The following is an 18,074-nucleotide window of genomic DNA, read 5'->3' as shown; positions in this document are numbered from 1 at the left end:
TTTTTTTTTTTTTTAATTGAAAATCAGTCTTTTGAGTGACACCACTCAGATCTAAAATATAACAAAGTCGATTAAGTTTTAAATGTCTTAATGACATATTAAAGACATAAATGACATATTAATGACATATTAAAGACATAAATGACATATTAATGACATATTAAAGACATAAAAGCAAATATGTACACAAACAGGTAGATCTGCAAGAAAACTCGTCAGCTGTCTGGCAAAGGTGGTTCCCAGACTTAGCCTGGCAGAAACCCTGATGCTCTCGGCACAGCCTCCCCCAATGAACTTGCAGTTCATCCCAGGTCCCCAAAACTGTTTGTTCTCTGACATAAGTAAAAATCACTTCTGTGACCAAAAGAGGAAACCGAGCTCAACCCATGTGATAAAGGAACAACCCATCCAAAATAAGGTGTTTTCTGTTTAACTGTGGCCAAAAGACCAGCTGTGGGAACACACCTGGAACCCAGAACTCAGGATGCTAAGGCAGCATAATCAGAAATTTAAGGACAGGCAAGGGAACTACACAGCAAAACACTGATTTAATATTTTTTTGAAGTATGTGTGTGTCCATACCTTATTTTTCACTCCTTAAAGTTATGAAATGGCACATTAAAATAGACTAGACAGCTAAATATATTATCTGACACGGTCCTGAAGGAATACATCACTATCATGGTTTTCAAAATAAGAGATTCATAGGGTCAGCTGGCAAAATTGGATCAGGACAATGGGTTAGAAGAAAGTTCTGGGACAACGTGTATTAACAAAACTGATATTTACAACATGGGTATCTACAAAAACATCCTGTGCTCAGAAAACATGAAACACTGAGTGGTAAAGGGTTGCGAGGGATGAAACACATGTGAACAAACACACACAGAGAAAAAGACACAGCTAGCGAAGGTAAGAGGGTGAAAGGTCAGTGGCGTGCGGAAACCAGCTGCCTGTATCATTCTTATACCTAATGTCTGGACTTCTCAAATAAAGCTGCTCCCGTTAAGTTTCAAGCCAGAAGCTATGACCACACCTAGCCTACAGTTGCAGCTCGACCTGCATAGCAACTTAAAATGCCTTGTTATCTGCTGGACTAGGTGGATGTGAGAAAAACACAGTCATTGAGAGCTTTAGCATCTCTTGGGGAGAAAATCCCCAAAGAATCAACAAATCCTGACAACTGAAGCTGAGGGGCAAGTGCTCCCTTTGAGCAGAGACAAGCTTCCAACTGCAAGGCATGCTGCATTGTACCGCCTGCCAGGCTCTTGGGTGTACCTGTGACTCCAGCTGCTAGCACAAGTGTTCATCTCTAATCAACAGGATGCAGCCAACTGGGGCAACGGTGTACACCCATACTGTATGCCAATAGTTCCAGCTCCTGGAGACGCTGAGGGATGAGGATCACATGAGTTCTTCGCCAGCCTGGGCAATAAAGCAAGTCTGCCTTCCCTGCTTCTAATTTCTGAGTGAGGATGTGGAGGCTCTATGTTTTTCCACTGAGTCTCTAAATGTATCCCTTCTCAAAACGAAATAAAATGATTCAGAGCCAGAGCACATAAGTGAGGTTTTATTCCAAGCAAAGAGAACAATCTCTAGAGTGTTCTTGCAAAGGAGTGATGCCACCCATGGCCTCTGGTGTGGCTCTACAGGGAAGAGGTCAGATGATGCCAGGGTGAGAGCAGGTGCGGGAAAGTCAGGGGACACAGCAGGGACCAAGGAAGAAACCAAACAGAAGAGTGGGAGGCAAGAGAAAAGGTCAGCAAAGCATGGTTCTTTTCTTCTCTTTTTCTCCTTTCTAGTCCACAAGTTGGCTCATCTGGGCAGCACACCATGAAGGCTGCATGGCACTGATGGGATGAGAACTGAAAAGGAAGAAGGCTTCTGTCCGAGACACACGTGCGATTCGTGAGTTACACTGCTGGGCACAGCTCACTGGGACCACCCACAGGGAGGTTCAACAAGGAGCTCAGACAAACCTGACCTTCTTCTGACTTCTTGCTCTGCAAACATGAGCTCTACGAAGGAGAAAGGATTCGACCCTAACCTTTCCATGACACTGAGAAAACAGCTACAAGTCACCAGATCAACCCCACATTTGGGGCTCCTTAAAACAGGGGGTAAAGTCAACGCAGGACCATTTAATAAAGCCTCGTAACGACATGTTCTAGAGTAACCTTCAGTGCAGTATAGAGGGTAAAAGCCAGGGCAAAATGGAAATGAAAACATTGTAGTTTTCAAAAAACAGGCTGTGGTAGTTTGAATGCAACTGGCCCCCATAAGCTCACAGGGAGTGAGTGGCACTATTAGGAGTTATGGCTTTGTTGGAACAGGTGTGGTCTTTGTTGGAGGTGGGCTTTGAGGTCTTACATGCTCAAGATACTGCCCAGTGTGACAGTCCACTTCCTACTGCCTTCTGATCTAGATGTAGCCAGCACCATGCCTGTCTGCATGCTGCCATGCTCCCCGCTATGATGATAATGGACTGAACCTCTGAACTGTAAGACACCACCTCAATTAAATGTTTTCCTTTATAAGAGTTGCCATGGTCATGGTGTCTCTTTACAGAAAGAGAAACCCTAACTAAGACACAGGCCTAGAAAAAGAATTGGCTCTAACATAATTCACTTTATAGCCACTTAATGTAGTAACTGAAAAATTTAGTCACTTTCTGTCCTGACAGACCTTGGTAGAAAATTTTTATTAATACTATATTGTCAATAGTACTATAAATTTATTTCACCAATAGCCCTATAATACTAATTTCTGATTAATAATTACTTGGACAAAATTAATTAATTCCTAACATTATAATTATCATCCCTCTTTCCAGTACTGAGAGTTGAACCCAGGGCCTCAAGCATGGTAGGCGAGTTCTCTGCCAGTGAGCTATCCCCTCAGCCATGTCATTACCAATGTTTAAAATTATTGACTTAAAAGGACATTTGTATAGTCTAAATTTCCTATTTTTTCTTTTTCGATGATGCAATTTAGTAGTGAAGAAACCCGCATGGAAACATATAATACCTGTAAATGATCTTGTATTTTCCATCTCGCCCTTTGTCTGATAAGGCGACCTCATAGCTGTAAGGGAAGGAAAGGCCACCATGGGGTCCACAGGACAGTCCGACAGGAGGTGCCCAGGAAAGCACAACTGCTCGTGCCTGGATGTTAGACACCTGCAAAGAGAAGGAGGTGTGGGTTAAAGCATCTACATGTATTCTACATACATTCTACATGCATTCTACTCGCTCAAGAGCAGCTGCCTTGAGTTATGGCTTTGTTATCAATAACAGCAACACAAAAGTTAACCACGACTTTAATTTTAATGAAAGTCTTATCTGTTGCTCTTTTGTCAAAGGCCTGAGGGCCAAGGACACTCAGTTCCTGCAGCACCATCTTCAATGTGCAGGCTCACGAAGTCTGACGCACACTCAGGTCTCCAGTGCCTGACAACTTCAAGGCAAACAAATATATTCTAGAAGCCTTCACGCTTGGCTGGGAGTTGACCTACCCTGTGGAGGTAACACTGGCCCGGCCGAGACCCTGAGGTCCTATGGATTCCCAGTCTCCTCTCACCACTGCTCGGTTTGATCTAGTTCCAGGCTGGCCTCGGGCATCACTGGACACTCTGCTCCAATCTGCTCAGTTTAGAACAAGTCTAGCCTTGGCTGCCTTCCCTGCCTGGCCTCAGCACCCCTTCTATCCCAGGCTCCAAGTCATCTTCCCAAACAACTATCATACGACTCTGTTTAGTGCCTTCTACCTAATATGCAAGGCTTAATTCTTTAATACAAATCTAACAACAGACTTTTAAACTTTAATTTCTAAGGACTATTTGTTACACTGTGGGCCCTGCTCTGGACAACTCGTTAGGATGAACAAAGGAGTGAGATTCAGTTCAATGCTAAAGCTCAGCGTTCACAGAGACCTCAAAGCTGATGATTTCAGCTCCGGGCGGGAACACACAACCATGCAGGCCTATTGTTTTCTCCTATTTTTGCCACTATCTGATTGATACAAATTCTGGAAATCTATATACTCAAAACAATTTGAAAGCACCAACGATAAGGAGACAAATGTTGAGCACAGCTTTTCTCTCTGCTACCTACTTCAGTTTCAGCAGACATTCCTTCTGTGTAACCTCTGTCCTGTACAGACGTGACACCGTGGCACATTAGCTAGATTCCCATGCAGCTTCGAGATCCCAGGAGAACTTCACCTCTCTGCCACCAACTAGCCGCAAAGTCTCTGACATGCTCCACTCAGTACCACACCTGCATTCTAGGGAACCCACTTTGGGCTGCTACCACTACTAACCACATCCGCAACCCGGGGACTCTAGCGCCCCCTAAGGGCACAAACCAAGTTATAGTCATTGATGAGCAGTGGCTGCAAAACAAATGTTTGCTGAGTAAAAGCTAAATCAGAGAGAATATGGCACATCCAGTTTCTTTGTTATTTTCGTTTTGTTTTGAGGGAGGGTTTCTCTGTGTAACACCCCTGGCTGTCCTAAAACTCACTCTGTAGATCAGGCTGGCCTTGAACTTAAAGAGATCCACCTGCCTCTGCCTCCCAAGTGCAGAGATTAAAAGTAGGCGCCACTACCACCCGGCTACATTTAGTCTCCAATAGAGGCAGTATGCCAGACAGGCCGATGTGTAGCATCTCCTTGGACACGGGAGAGATCATCAAAGGACCAGTCTCCAGCTGGGGCTCCTGACCACAGCCGTCCTGCTGTCAGCCTTCCACTCAACTATACTGTCTAACGAGCCAGAATGTGGGACCAGGAACCACTCTGCCCTCTGGTCTGCAGACTGACCATCCATACCCTCCAAGGCATTCTCCTGCCCCAGACTTAGCTTTGGTCTCTTCTGCTGCCCTAGGCTTTGTAACTTCTAACCCCAGGTCAAACACTGCCTTTATTTCTGCACGAGTTGTCACAGTGTCCTTGTGAGGAGCTCTGGACAGAGATGATCAGGACGTTTCGGGCTCACAAGTCCGAGGAGTGTGTAATTAAGATAGGCTCTACAAAGGAACAAGCATGCCTCTGTTTGCTTATGGAGGGATTATTGAGATCAGGTTCATCAAGGTGGGGGGGACGACCTCCCTGAATGTGGACGGCACCAATCCAACTGGCCCAGGTCCCAGGCTGGATAAAAAGGGGGATATGAGCTGAGTAGCAGCAGTCTTCGCCCCTGCTTTCCAACTGGGAATGCACCACAACCAGCTGCCTCATGCGCCTGCCACCTTGATGGGCTATAGTACTTCAAAGTGTGAGCCATTGTGAACTCTTCCTCCCTCATGCTGCCTTTCTCAGACACTTTGTCACAGCAACAAGACAAGTAGATAACACAAGAACACGGGGGACAGAGCAGGACGGTCTGTGCACTCAGTGTGCTCTGGGGTAGATAGGGGACAGAGCAGGTCAGTCTGTGCACTCTGTGTGCTCTGGGGTAGATAGGGGACAGTGCAGGACTGATGGAGGAGTGTCATTTGTCTATGTGTTAATTTCATTGGTTAATAAAGAAACTTCCTTGGCCCTTTAATAGGACAGAAAATTAGGTAGGCGGAGTAGACAGAACAGAATTGTGGGAGAAAGAAAGCTGAGTCAGGCAGACGCTTCAGGCAGACGCCATGACTCTCCTCTCTGAGTCGGATGCAGGTTAAGATCTCTCCTGGTAAGCCACCACCTCATGGTGCTACACAGATTACTAAATATGGGTTAGTCAAGATGTGAGAATTAGCCAATAAGAGGCTGAAACTAATGGGCCAAGCAGTGTTTAAAAGAATACAATTTGTGTGTAATTATTTCGGGTGTAAAGCTAGCCGGGTGGTGGGATGCAGCCCTGCCACACCATCTCCACAGGACAGTCTGTGCATTCAGTGTGCTCCGGGGTACACGAGCTGCAGAACATGGGGATAGAGCAGGATACTCTGTGCACTCAGTGTGCTCTGGGGTGGACAGGGCTGCAGAAGACGGGGACAGAGCAGGACAGTCTGTGCGCTCGGTGTGCTCTGGCTACATGTTCTGTCTTCTGTGGCCATTTCACTGCTGGGACATTGATCTCTTGTTAGCTGGTTTCTTAGATTAGCTTTTCAGACAGTTCCCCATGTAGACCAGGGCATATGCTGAATTCTCCCACACATCTGCATGAGTAATCCTGAGCTATTGGTTATTTTACATAATTTTAATTTCAAAGGTGCTTTTCACTATGAAAGCTTCAGCTTCCATTAAAAAAGGAGGCTGCCTGGTCTGGGAGCCATCTGCTTAGGTTGTAAGTGATGGCCTTGCACCATTCCTTGAACCAGGTGGGTAGTGACACTGACACTAGGATTGGTGGTGTAAACTGCACACCTCGGAATAGTCTGGTGAAAGCCAGTGTTTCAGATACCAAACACTCATTCATAAATTCACACCCTTCAAAGTTCACGCTTCCTAGCAACTGCTACAAACACACTTTCCTCCTCGAAGACTTAGCTATTTGAACGAGCAGAGACACATGATGCCAGATGGAACGGCTAACAGTGTTTACTTCTCCCTAGACTACGAGCCAGCCTTGAGATGTGGGCACCTGTGGAACTGCAAACTTGCCAAGGGCTTTCCCAACACAAGTGCACACTGGGAACCCAGCATTGCTTCCTAAGGACAGAAGTTCCTATGACTTCCTCCCTTAAGCTCTGAGGGCCACTGGCACCCTGTGGGAAAGAGTGCTGGGCCCCTCTTTGGACTCAACGGTGACTCCAGGAAACTAGTTTTTGTCTTTGAAGACAATGCCACCCGGGGGTCAATCCTAAGCCCCAGATGTATTTACATCAGTGGGTCAGGGCTGGACTGGTAAGGAGAGATGAGACTGGGGGATCAAGCCAGTCTAGTGACAGCATGTATCCATGATGTATCCATGAACTTCACATCGCCAACTTTTCTCTGAAAACTTTCTCAGCAGTGCTGATCAGTGGGACAGCCCAGGATGCTGCAGAGAATCTCTGGAAGTGCAACAGTTCTATGGACCTCGGAACCACTAGAAGTCAATGCCTTTAGAAGCAGTGCTGGAAGGGCTGATTGTTAGTTCTGGTAACACAGGTAACTGATGTCAAAGGGTCTTTGGGAAATAGATGAGTGAGTCTGCATAGGAATTGGTTAACCATTTAAAAATGCCTTGAGGGCTTAGGGAACTATTATCTACTTCTAAAGGGCTCACTGCCTGTAAAAATGTATTATTTGATTTCCAGAATTTAGTTATGTGGGAGGCCCTCCAATCCGGTGAAGTACTATCCTAAGGAAATAGTTCCACAGAAATGCTGTCTTGACTACTGAAGCAGCCTTCACGATGAACAATGCAGAAGAGAAACACAAATGATGGGCACAAATCCACAACCCTGGGCTCCAATATGCTGTGCATTTCAGCTGCTCCTCAAGGAAGTGCTTCTTACAGGGAGTGTTCCTCCTAGGTCTCGCTCTGCACTTTCTTCAAACTAAACATTGGCCGATGGGAAACAACACACAAACACAGCAGATTGTACGCCGCCATAGGTCCTGAAACCCAGCAGCCCACCAGGACATGGAAGGATGCACTGAGCACCACCATCTGAGGGGATCCAACCAGTGAGTTTGCTAACTCCTACATCACAGAGGGCAGCATAGAGTCCCCACCTCGGAGAGGGCAGCAGCCATAGCAGCCAAGTCCCCAAGGCACCCAAGTCCGAGCTGCAGGACACAGACTTTGTGTGTCAGCAGACGGGCTTTATGAAACTGGCCAGGTATTTGAGTTCTTTTAGGGGACAGTAAGTGACTCACTCAATCTGGGGTGCCTAAGGTTATAGAAAGATGGACTAGGGTCTGCAAGTCCCGGATGACACTTCCGCATTTGAATCATTAGCAGTTATCTCAAAGAAAAAGCATTGTTTTTCATTTAGAGTTGATATAAGAGGTAGCTGAAAGGGACAAGGATAAAGAATTGCCCTTTCAATTTATGTGCCCAACCTTCTCCTGCAGCCTGGATTTTTCATCTGGAGGGTGGCCTGGTGCCCTCCTCGTCTCTGAATATAGTATGGAGCTGCCTCTTGCCTAGCTACGTGCTGCAAACTATAAGGAAAGCCTTTTCTGAGCATTCTAACACAACATATAACTCTCTCCTCAGATCCCCATGCTGTTTTTGTTACATTAACTTTAAAAGATGAAGACACTGAGGCTCTTCAATTTTTATCAGGAAGGAGCTAAACCTTGGCTAAGGTCAGGGAGATAAGATAACAGCCATACTGGGTACAAACCCAGAGGCATATGGTGGCAAAACATGGGTCCTTTCCTCCCAGCTGCAGTCTGGCACTGTGACTTCTTCTGTCCCTGCCTTCCTCCACACTGGCCAGTCTGGAGGCATCTCTCCTACCCACCACGATCCAGGTGTGTCTGGCAGACATTTCTTCAGCAACAACTGTCAAGGCTTCAGCATGTGTCAAGGACAGTGATAGCTGGGACTGAGGGGCACAAAGACTACAAACAATAACACATAAGACCTTTAGAAAGAAGGAGCAAGAGAAAGAAGATGGGGTGAGAAAACTATGCAAATACCTAACTGGGCAGGGAATGAGTGGCTGTTAGCAGGCAGAGGCTGTTTACCAGGACAAGGGACATGTACCAGCGGAAGTCCCCACCACCTGCCTCAGTCTGAGAAGCAATCCGAACTCTTACTAGCTGAGCCCTCTCTCCGTCCCTCGGCCTACATTCTGAGACAGGTTCTCTCACTGAGTCGGGGCTCACGGTTTCCGCAGCATCTGTCGTAACCAAGCCCTGGGAGCCACTCCTCTCTGTACCTCTCTGCTTAGATTACAGGTGTTCTATCACACTTGGGTTTTTGTTTGTATGTTTCGGTTTTTTTGATGTGGGTGCTGAGATCCAAGTTCGGGTCCTCATGTTTGCACATCATGCATCTCCCGCTGAGTCATCTCCTTTTCTAACTTCCCCGTTCTTTACCTCTAGCCCCCAATCTGCTGCTGTGTCTACAGCGTGGACTGCCATCTCTATGTTACAGTCACCCGTTTCTGCTTTTGGTCCTCCTCTTTCCACAGCACTGAGTCTACCAGACACTTCCAACTGTGTGCTCTACTTATTTTTCTGGATGTTCTGCAAGTGAGACAGACCTAATATGTCCAGGAACGGCCAGGAAGACACAAAAGGAGCCCAAGATGAGTGCGCCCTAATGGAAGTGCAGGCAGATGGAAGATACCTTCAGAAACACCCTTGGGTGCAATGTGTTCTAAGCAATGGCAGGGATACATCCAGGCCACAGTGAGGCTGCAGGCCCCGGCAGAGGTACTACAGACCATGACATGCAGGCCACAGTGAGGCTGCAGGCCCCACCAGGTAGTATACACCACAAGGATCACCCACCTAGTGGCAAAGGCAGCAACTGAAGAAGCTGTTGAAAGGGATGCACTGAAGCTAAAAGCCCAGCTACTTTCGGTATCAAATGGGTAATAAATGAATCAATTTATTTTCAGAATGAACATAGTATCTGACCCTCCTTAACACATAGGACACAACCACCTAATTCTGACTCCTGTACCCTATCCTGCCCATCCTGTGGACTATGAGGAGTAGGAGAGTTCCCAACATCCCCCTTCTGGCTCCCTTGGCCCATCCTCTTTCCAATTCACCTGGAAACCTGCACCAGTCTGCAAATGCAGCCCTGACTACTTAGCAACTTTGCCTGGGAAATTCCAAAGACTGCTGCATGTCCAGAGTGAGTTCAGATGTCTCAAGTCTCCCTGACAAATGCCCTATAATGTCACCCCCCCCCCAACATACCCATGCTCCTTGGTTTAGTGCAGATGAGCCCAAGGTCAATTTGGAGTCTGCCCTTAAAACGGCTCTGTCTTTGTAACAGACCAAGAAGCAAAATTTTCCAATTTAGCCAGAAAAACACTCCCAAAAATTTGGCTCTAGCTCAGACAAAAAGGTTGTATCAACATTATAAATTTCTAGCTGAATTTCAAAACACCTGGCACACAGAACTGCAGTCTAGCACACCACCACTCCTGCCCTCTTCCCTTGCCATTGTGCCCAGAGTCCTCCAGTATAGAAACATGGCTCTGAAATCTATCCAGGGAGATATCTGCAACCTCTGAGGCTTCCAAAATGTATTATTCCTCCCTTTACAAAGGTAAAAAGAAATTACCGAGAACAAACTGTTCTGTAGACCCACGAAAATGCAGATGCTTCTAACTGAATTCAGAACATCTACACTAAGGTGGCGTTTCAGTGGGTGACTAACAGAATCCCGTTCTAGATTTTCATGATCCATTAATAACTGACTACTATCTCAAACTTATTATAATTTGCAATGGAAAGGGTCCTTCTGCTTACTAATGGTGTGGCAAAAAGACAAGCACCCTGGGAACACTTAAGAACATGCTGTTCTTGCAGAGAGGTCCAGAAGACATACCTGTGGTTTCTCTATTCCCGAAAGAATGTCCTGCACCCTCTTTACTTCCAACTCATACTCTGCAAAGACAAGAAGGGGACAAATGTTAGAAGACTGTCCATTTCCTTCCCCAGACCATAGTCACGGAGATCATCAAGTCGCTCAGCTGCTCACTACTACACATTGCTGGCGCCACCTAGAGCATTGGCTGAGGGCATCACTGTGCTTGTGATGGCTTCCCCGGGTACACTGTATGTTCTCTGTATGTATTCTAGCTTCCCTGGGTACACTGTATGTACTCTGTATGTATTCTAGCTTCCCCGGATACACTGTGTGTACTCTGTAGGTATTCTAGCTTCCCCGAGTACACTGTATGTACTCTGTATGTATTCTAGCTTCCCAGAATACACTGTATGTACTCTAGCTTCCCCGGGTACACTGTATGTACTCTGTATGTATTCTAGCTTCCCAGAGTACACTGTATGTATTCACTGGGTTAGCTAGATTTGTCCTCCTTCATTCAACACACACTGGGGAATAACGGGTCATAAAAAGGGCAAGCAGGAGATCCATGCAACTGGAAATATACAGAACATTTTCGTTGTTGTTTTTGAGACAGGGTTTCTCTCTGTGTAGCTCTGGCTGTCCTGGAACTCCCTCTGTTAGACCAGGCTGGCCTTGAGCTCACAGAGATCCACCTTCCTTTGCCTCCTGAGTGCTGGGATTAAAGGCGTGCAGCTCCACCACCCAGCTTCTAAGAGAAGATGATCTTAAGTGACAATGGAGTGAGTTCCAACTTCAAGGATGTATGTATGCACAATGCACCCACAAGGATGTATGTATGCACAATGCACCCACAAGGATGTATGTATGCACAATGCACCCACAAGGATGTATGTATGCACAATGCACCCACAAGGATGTATGTATGCACAATGTATCCACAAGGATGTATGTATGCACAATATATCCATGTATTCATTTGTAGTTTGGGTTTTACATTTAAACTGCAGCGTTTAAGTGGGAGGAGTTATAAGTTGGTGTTTGAAGAAATATTAGACTTCTTCATAAAAATGCACATAAGGAAGGTGTATGTACTGGGTTAGTAGACTGCAGCAGTTCTACAGGTAAAGAACATAGCTGCCTTCAGCTAGAACTGGTGGTAAACATGGTGAAAACACAGCAGCTGCAAAACTGGTGTGACAGACAGTGGGGAGGGAACAAGCAGGGCAATTCTAGTCTTCGCTAACTAGATTGACGATGGTGTTTTCAATAAAATTAGGAAGGGAACATTTTCACAGTGCAGTAAAACCTGCACTTTAGAAATACAAAAGCCTGGCATAGAGGGATGGGAAGGATAGATAACCAAAAAAAAAAAAAAAAAACAAAGACGTAAGTAAACAGAATTCAATCTGCTTCACTTAAGGAATCTAACTCTTGAGTTGTGGTGGATTCCACAACTGTCTATCCTGATTTATAAGCCAATGCTATAAAGATACGATATGATTCCCAGGGCATAGGTCCTTGACACCAGTTATTTCCCAGTTAGTGGGGGAAGGTGGCAGGAAATCCAAATGGTAACTGCAGCATCAGAGGACAAAGCTGTCCTCCAGGTTTGAGGGAGGGCAGCGAGTAGGAAAGCTCTAGACCAGCCTAGATGAAATAAGTTCCATGGGCCACAGTCATGTGGACACAGAGCTGGGGCAATGTTGGGTCAGCTGGTCCTGCACTTCACAGGGCTGCTTGGTCTATTCAGGTACAGTCGTCACTTGCTGAAGGACTGTCTCGGTATCCCCCAGGCTGTCACTTTGGTCCCACTGACAGCTCATCTACTACCAAAATCTGAGAACAATGATCCTGCTCATTTCTCCTCATGCTCGTGCCTGGTCTTCCCGCTACAATGTGTCTGAAAGGTCGAGAACTTCAGGCCTAGAGCACGTGATTTATTTTCTATATAAAGAGAACATGTAATCTCAACACCTGTAAGGTTTGGAGCTGAGGCTCTGGAGTTCTGGGCTAGCCTAGGCTACACAGCAAGACGATAAGCTCCTGACTGAGAATACCAACAGCTGAATGAAATAAAGATGGTAATTCAAGGTATGGGGGTGGGGTGGGATGAAGACGACTGAAGAAAAGCCCAATCTGAAATGCTGGAAATGACGACACGGTGGTCAAGGGAAAAGCTCTCCGGGAGTCTCAGTAACAGAGTGGCTCAAGGAGAGACAGCATGTTTAAACTTGAAGACAAGGTGGAAAGCTGGACAATCAAGGGAACAGAATAGTAAGAAGGTACCAGTGGGAACCTCGGGATCTAGGCATGCTCTGGAAAGACCACATCAACCAAGGAAAGATACAAAAGGAAAAGAAACTAATTTTAAAAGCATGGAAACATTTTGTGGAATCACAACAGAGATCCTCTTTTTTTTCTTTTGTTGTTGATTCAAGTCTCACCTCTCCTCCAAAGCACCTCTCTTCCCAAGAACTCACAATATCTTTAGCACAGTGAAGGTTAAATTAAAAACACAATAAAGTGAACAGTTTTTTAAAAAGAAGAACGCCACACACCAAGGGAGCATGTATTATGTGATATTTAAACTTTCCATAAATAATGGTTTTCATGTTTGCCCAAAAAAACGCAAGTTCAGACAGTTTAATTAACTGTACAGGCTAAACTAATTTAAACATGACCCCTTTATAAACACAATTTACTCTTTGGTTTGTTTCACTTTTTTTTCTTCCTTCTTAGTAAAGAAACTCGGGTCCATGCTTGGCTGTAGCTGTAAAAAGTATTTACGTTGTACCAGCACCTTCGTTCCAGCAGAATAACATCCACACTTCCAGACCAGCTGGTGTGTAGATGCCCCTCGGCACATCAGAGACCTCTCAATCTGCCATGGAGCTTCAATGGCTGCCCTTTAAGCGAGCTATGTCTACTGAACCAGTGGGCTAAAATTATAGGCTCTAATCATTTGTCTGTAACAACTAGATGAACAAAAAATATTTGTAGATGAAAAGAAAGATAGGCATTAATAATAAAATCAAACTGGAAACCCAGACAAAGTTTGCTAATATTTGTGAAGAGGAATACAGGCAAAGGAAGAAAATAATAAGAATGCTCAAAGATAATTCTTTATGTAGAAAATCAAATTGGCTATATTACCAATTTAAAAGGTATCAACTTCTCTGAGAAAAAGGAAAAAGGAATCAAGTACATATAAAAGTTTAATTACTCAAGGACCTTCATTTAACGGTTAGGATTTCTAGGTAATGGTCTTAGGTATAAATATGAAAGATAGCTCTCCAATCCTCTTTAGTGACTTTAGATAGTGCTGTCAGTGTATACCACTCAAGCACCCACATAAAGACAGCATGTACCCTGGATACTGTAGCCCTACAGTGGGTGGAGACAGGAGGATCACTGGGGCTTGCTGGATGCCAGCCTAAGCCCCCAAAATACAACAGGAGCTCTTGCTTCAGCAGAGACCTAGTTCAAAGGAACAAGGCTGAGAGTGATTTAAAAAGGGGGAGGTACGCAATCCCTTTATCTGGTTTCCATGCTTGTGCACAAATGTGTACAAAATGCACACACACATGTACAGACACACCCCAGAACAAAAAAGTTACGTAAGATTACTGAAAGGCACATTTTCATAATATAAGGACAATACAGTTAATCCCTACAGAGCAAATATTTAAAAAACAAAAACACAACAAAGCAAGCACAAGTGGCTGCGGAGATAACTCAGGAAGTAACGTGCTTGCCTAGGACCTGTGTCTAGATGCCCAGCAGCGTGTGCTTGTAATCCCAGTGACAGGAGCCGGGCACAAGGAGATCCCAGGGGCTCACTAGTCTGATTCAGTGAGATGCCCTGTCTCAGAAGGAGAGTGACTGAGGAACACACCTACTAGCAAGCTCTGGCCTTCATATATTCACCCACATGGACACGTGCACACGCATAAGCATGGGTGGGCACACACACTTAACCACAATACCGACATCAAATATTTTGATATGAAAATGCAAAACAGAAGTCTTTCTAAGTATTTAGTAGGGAAGGTGATTACATCCCTTGAAATTCTGAAAGATGGATGAACACTAGCCCATCAATGACAAACATAACAAAAGCTATACTCCAGAATATGAGACTCTGCATTCTGTTTAGAAAAATATTTTCAAGGGTGGCATGGGTTCCAAAAAGATTCTGGAACCTGAGAGAAAAATGGAAGGAGAGCTGAATTCCTTTTGCAGGTGGAGTGGCCAGCTGGATAGGAGAACTAGCCACAGAATGTAAATGGGACAACAGGGCCTAGGTTCCTCTGGGTTTCAGGTGCCATTTGTGAAATTCAGGAGAAAGAACCATTTTCTTTTCTGAAGCAAGTTTGAGACAAAGTCCTGCCAGACACTTTCACACTAATGTACCCTTGAGTGAATGGCCCTTCCTGCGAAGGCTGCACCCTGTGGAACCAGAGAACAAAGAAGGGATGGCCTTGGGTCTTCAATGAGGGGAACAGGAAGGTACCACAGAGTCTTAACAGCTTCCAAACTCTACCCAGCTACCAAGTACCTTAGAGCTTGCCTGAAATATCAGAGGGTTCAATCCACATTCCTGATAAATTCTCAAAGAAAACAAAAGTCCATGTTTGCTTCTTAGGGAACCCTATGTATCTATGGAACCACACAGAAGCAACTAGCATTTTTTACTGGTTTTATTGAGCTATACAAAGTCTCACAAAACCGGATGAAGGTCCTAGGCAACTATGCACCTGGTGAGCTTACCTCAGGCACCAGCCCTTGCCTCTGCTTCCTGAACATGGCTGGGCTCTACTACAGCCGAGCCATCCCCGTGCCAGATACAGCTCTTTGATTTTTGAGGGAGACTAACCTCCACAACTGTCCAGCCAGGGCTAGTGCCTCACCTGGATGTGTGACAGAAAGGCAGCTGCTTTAAGAAGACAGAACACACAAAGGTGATTCGAGTCTGTGTGCCACTTTCTCAGCGGCATCCAGAACCTTCCCTCACACACCTTCTCATTAGGACTTGGCAGGACACAGTGGAAAGTTTTCAATTAGCTTAGTCAATACTTTCTTAAGACCAAGTATGGATGGGCAGAATCCACAGCTTACGGTTCTTTAATACAACAATCCAAGAGAGATCTCCAATAACTATATTATTTATACAGCAAATTTTGAATTGTTTTATAGCAGCATTTCCTTAATGATGCTTTATGTAATTAAATTATTTGGGGATAAAGGCTAGACATTCAGTCTACTGTGCTCAGGCATTGATACAGGAATCTCAGGTGGGATCTACTCAAGTATCAGAGTCTGGCACACCGAAAAACTATGACATTATAGGAGACATGCTATCTCCCTCAGGACATCCCCAGGAGTGGCAAGGCAAGTTCACAGCCAGCAGGCAGAAAATATCAAGGAGTGGAGGAGGCATTATAAGATGATGAAAAGAAAGAGGAGAAGAAGGACGAAGAGAGAAGGAAGGGGAGGAGAAGGAGGAAGAAGAAGAGTACTTTACTCTGCCTAATGGGGCAGCAACAGACATTTAATTACTCGTAGGATAACCAGTTAGATGGGTCTTCTCATTTTTCCAGAGAAATATGGAATTCAATGTTTAACAGGAAATTGCCCAAATCTTAAAAATGTATATATTAAAATAGTTTAAACATAAAGAACACTGAAGAAGCATTATACCCCACTCATATGGTGGGATGTCTGTTCTCCCCGGAATTCATGTTAGCCTCTTTCCAAATGTGATGAGATTGGATGCGGGGTCTCTGAACAGAGATGTGGTTGGATGAGGCCTTGGGGAGGAGACTTGGAGACTTGTGAACAGGAGCTGTATCTGAAGATACGGTAGCAAGGAGTGCTCTAGAAAGCAGGAAGCCTGACACTGGATCTGCCCACACAGGATCCAGAGCTTTTCCATAGTCACAATAAGCAACTCAAATGGCAGCTTTTAAAATCAAGCATTCTGTCACAACCCAATCTGGATATGCTCATTTGAGACTTAAATGCAGAGGACTTACAAGGGTGCATGAAAAGTCTGCTTTCTCCGACTGAACCACTATTTCCATAGGAGCAGACACCTTAGTTTACACAAGAAACACTTCACGCAAAGCTCAACAACAGCCTTGAACCTGAGCCGAGGAATTTCAGGCAGCAGTGGCCGGGATGAAGCACAGCAGCCCAGGCGAAACAAGGCAAACGGTGTGTGGTCAGAACGGAGGAACCGTGAAATCATGTGACACAACATGGCAGGCTCCGCCAGGAACATCTCAGAATCGCTAGGAGTTTAATTGTGAACTAATTAATAGCTGGTCGCTGAGTGTTAAGGGGTCTTTTATTATTGACCCCGCACCCAGTCACATGCCCTCTCACGAGGGGTGTGGCCCTTGGTCTAAGGTTGGCAGCAGACCACAGACAAGATACTCCAGTAACATACACTGGAGTAAACCCAATCATTTGATATGTCAAAATCCACTCCCCCCCTTAAGGATTTAACTGTGATTAGAAAGAAAACCCCTAACGGTCAATGTTCCTCTGTTATTTCACAGTACTGGGATTGAATCTTGGGCTTCATGCATGAGGGCAAACATCCTAGCACCGAGCTACAGCCCAGCCCTGAGGAAACCATCTAAGCTCTGTGCCTTTTAGAAAACAACATGGAAAGTAGACTAACCAATAACCCAAACTCCATCGTGAGTGACATTTTAGAATATTTCCAACTTCAGTTCCTGCTACTCAAATATGGGCTAGAGTATACTTCATGGAGAATCCACAGAGCAAATTTACTCTTCTTGTGAGTGTAATTTCTGCCCTCAGTTTAATCGGACTGTGCTTCACTACCTGCTCTTCCTCATCAACATCTCCCTCTTAGAAACCAGATAATCAAAAGAGACAGCACCATCTGCCTTAATGCCCAGAAGAAAATGGACTGTCTTCTAAGTGCGCTGAGGTGAAAAATGAATTAAAATGAAGAGTTAAGATCTGGCGAGGAGGAAGGAAAGCTGGCACTCGGTGCTAACTGGAGAGGAGGACCAGATGGGAGCCACTCCAGCACCAGCAGATTCCCATTTACTCTCTGGCATAGGTACGATGAAGAAACATCTGTGGATCCAAGTCAGTCACTAGGAAGGCAGTTTTGATTTGTTCTCAAACCTCCTACTTTGTATCGATCTCATTCTTGAGTCCTCCTAAAGTCAAATTACTTGGAACCTAGAGACCCAGCTTCTATGTAAAGGAGCCATCCATCACACGCCACGGAGAGAGATTTCTATTGTCCAAATGGGATTCTCGTGTTGGAAAATGTGACAGATGGCATAAAAATGTCATTTGCACATATATTCACCCCCTTACAATGACACTAACATTCTCCCAAAATACCAAGAACTGAATACATTTTGACTCCAAATCCATTCTATAAATGACATCATCTACAATATAAACGTCAAAGTCTATAGATTCTATGGTACATTCACCTGGCTGCCATATCCTAATAATGGAGGAAGCCATATCCTGAACTCACAGGACTCAAGCAAAAGCAGCTATTTGGATTGTGGTCTAAGCTGGGTGAGAAATAAAATGTACCAAAAGAAAATGTGAAAGGTAAGATAGGAAAAAACATGAAAGATATGTCCT

At 45.0% G+C, this 18,074-nt stretch overlaps 1 protein-coding gene across 1 annotated transcript in view; it reads right to left on the bottom strand.

Moving 5' to 3' along the window:
* The window catches only part of Fndc3b (fibronectin type III domain containing 3B), a 301,266-nt gene that overhangs the window by 88,488 nt on the left and 194,704 nt on the right, over positions 1-18,074 (bottom strand). The window contains 2 exon segments of the mRNA XM_038347774.2: positions 3,028-3,179; positions 10,443-10,501. Of these exon segments, the coding sequence (XP_038203702.1) occupies positions 3,028-3,179; positions 10,443-10,501 (211 nt within the window).

Source organism: Arvicola amphibius, chromosome 11 (assembly GCF_903992535.2).
Source record: "Arvicola amphibius chromosome 11, mArvAmp1.2, whole genome shotgun sequence".
Taxonomy (NCBI): Eukaryota; Metazoa; Chordata; class Mammalia; order Rodentia; family Cricetidae; genus Arvicola; species Arvicola amphibius.
The sequence above is the reverse complement of the archived record's forward strand: the minus strand, read 5'-3'. Positions and strand labels throughout refer to the sequence as shown.